Here is a 1,743-nt window from a genome sequence, read left to right as displayed (position 1 = left end):
ACTATGGAAGGCTGTGGGTTGCACATTGACCCCCCCAATAAAACCTTGGAGGGCTGAACCCTCACTGCATTTGCACAAAACAAAAAGGATCAAAATAAAATGTTGTCCCCAAATACTCTTTGGTACCATGAGGCCATTTTCATATTGATTTCAGACCTTCCTAGAGGGCATTTTGGGGGATTCTGAAGGGGAAAAGATGTTTAATTCCCTGGGAGTGGTTATGAAACCTTTAAACACGTGGAAATGCCCTTCAGGCACCATAGAGGTAATTTTGGAGGCATTTTGGGAGCAATTTTTTAATCCTGGGGGACTATGGCGGCCACAGAAACAGCCCTAAGGTGCACTAAACAAAAGGCAGGATACAAATGTAATAAATACACTTTTAATAGTCTGCCCAGAGTGACGCTTTTATCATTTTAGCTTCTTGCTGTAAAAATGTATAAAAGGTATTATGAAGCCCAAGCTGTAAATTGTTATCAAAAGGGAGGCAGCAACTGAGCCATCGAGGAGAAGAACACATCACAACACAATATGGCACTGCACAGTCTCCTTGGGAACAAAATGGAAACCCTCAGTTCGGTGTGTACATCACTCTCTTTCAAGAACCGCTGCGCATTAGAATTAAATATGCAATGTACAATATGTACAACTGTGGATTTGATGCTTCTGAAACAGATGGGGAGGACTCCTCTTCTCCCCAACCTTGTTACGTCGCAGACTGGGCTTCTGATTTCTCTTCTGTTAGGTCTTTGAACCCCAATTTTTCCAATGGCTCTTTAGCCATAAGTTGCCTGAAGAAACAAACAAAAACAAAAAAGAGGGGATTTAGAAAGTATTAGTCTTAAAGTTATATACTTAACAATATCGTCTTCTAATGCAGTATCTCAATAGTAAAAACATTATATCATACATATATGATGTATCATATATGCATCAGAAAAACAGCATCAAATAATCCATTCTCTCTGGCGATGTTTTGCAAGAGAGAACGCACTTGCCTCTGCATTCTACATTCTAAGTATTCCTTTGATTCCTGTCTGCACAAAGCATTCTCAAAGCTATTCGCCCGAAGACACTGCATGAATCTTTCCTTGAATGCCGTACATTCTCCTGGAACAGAAAGGAGGTACATTTTTGAACATGGGAGAAGAAAACCAGATGCAGAGTTAATGGCAACACAACAATAGCACAAGAGGGAGTGAGGCGCATGGGATAGTTTCAGTCCCCCACCCCAATATATTCTGTCCTGAACCTTAATGTCACGGTGAGCCAAACAGTGAGGTTCAAACTACACTGCAGAAATAATCTAGTTTTCTGTATTAATGCAATGCTCCGATGCTATTTTTATTTATGTATTAGCTTTCCATTTCACCTTTCTTCCAAAAGCCTTAGGACAGTGATGGTGAACCTTTTAGAGACCGAGTGCCCAAACTGCAACCCAAAACCCACTTATTTATTGCAAAGTGCCATGTCCCTCTGGCTTTCTAGTAACAAACTCTGGCAAACTCTGTGCTGGGGCAATAACACATGTGCCCACAGAGAGTGCTCTGAGTGCCACCTCTGGCATGCATGCCTTAGGTTTGCCATCACTGCCTTAAGACAATGTATGTGATTCTCTCATTTTCTGGCTTTATCCTGAAAACAACCATGCGAGGGAAGATGTACATCATTCACTCAGATCCTAATTTTTAACTAACTAACTAAAGATATAGCCGTGTTAGTCTCTGGAATCAGCATGTAGAG

At 41.1% G+C, this 1,743-nt stretch overlaps 1 protein-coding gene across 1 annotated transcript; it reads right to left on the bottom strand.

Moving 5' to 3' along the window:
- Nucleotides 1-366: 366 nt before the first annotated feature.
- On the bottom strand, nt 367-1,296 carry LOC121914604 (cytochrome c oxidase assembly protein COX19). The gene is made up of 2 exons (XM_042438162.1): nt 999-1,296; nt 367-791 (listed from the first exon to the last, which is right to left on the bottom strand). Exons 1-2 carry the CDS (start codon nt 1,130-1,132, stop codon nt 707-709), a joined length of 219 nt encoding a protein of 72 aa, XP_042294096.1. The 5' UTR covers nt 1,133-1,296; the 3' UTR covers nt 367-706.
- Between the last annotated feature and the right edge of the window lie 447 nt (nt 1,297-1,743).

Source organism: Sceloporus undulatus, chromosome 8 (genome assembly GCF_019175285.1).
Source record: "Sceloporus undulatus isolate JIND9_A2432 ecotype Alabama chromosome 8, SceUnd_v1.1, whole genome shotgun sequence".
Classification (NCBI taxonomy): Eukaryota; Metazoa; Chordata; class Lepidosauria; order Squamata; family Phrynosomatidae; genus Sceloporus; species Sceloporus undulatus.
The sequence above is the reverse complement of the archived record's forward strand: the minus strand, read 5'-3'. Positions and strand labels throughout refer to the sequence as shown.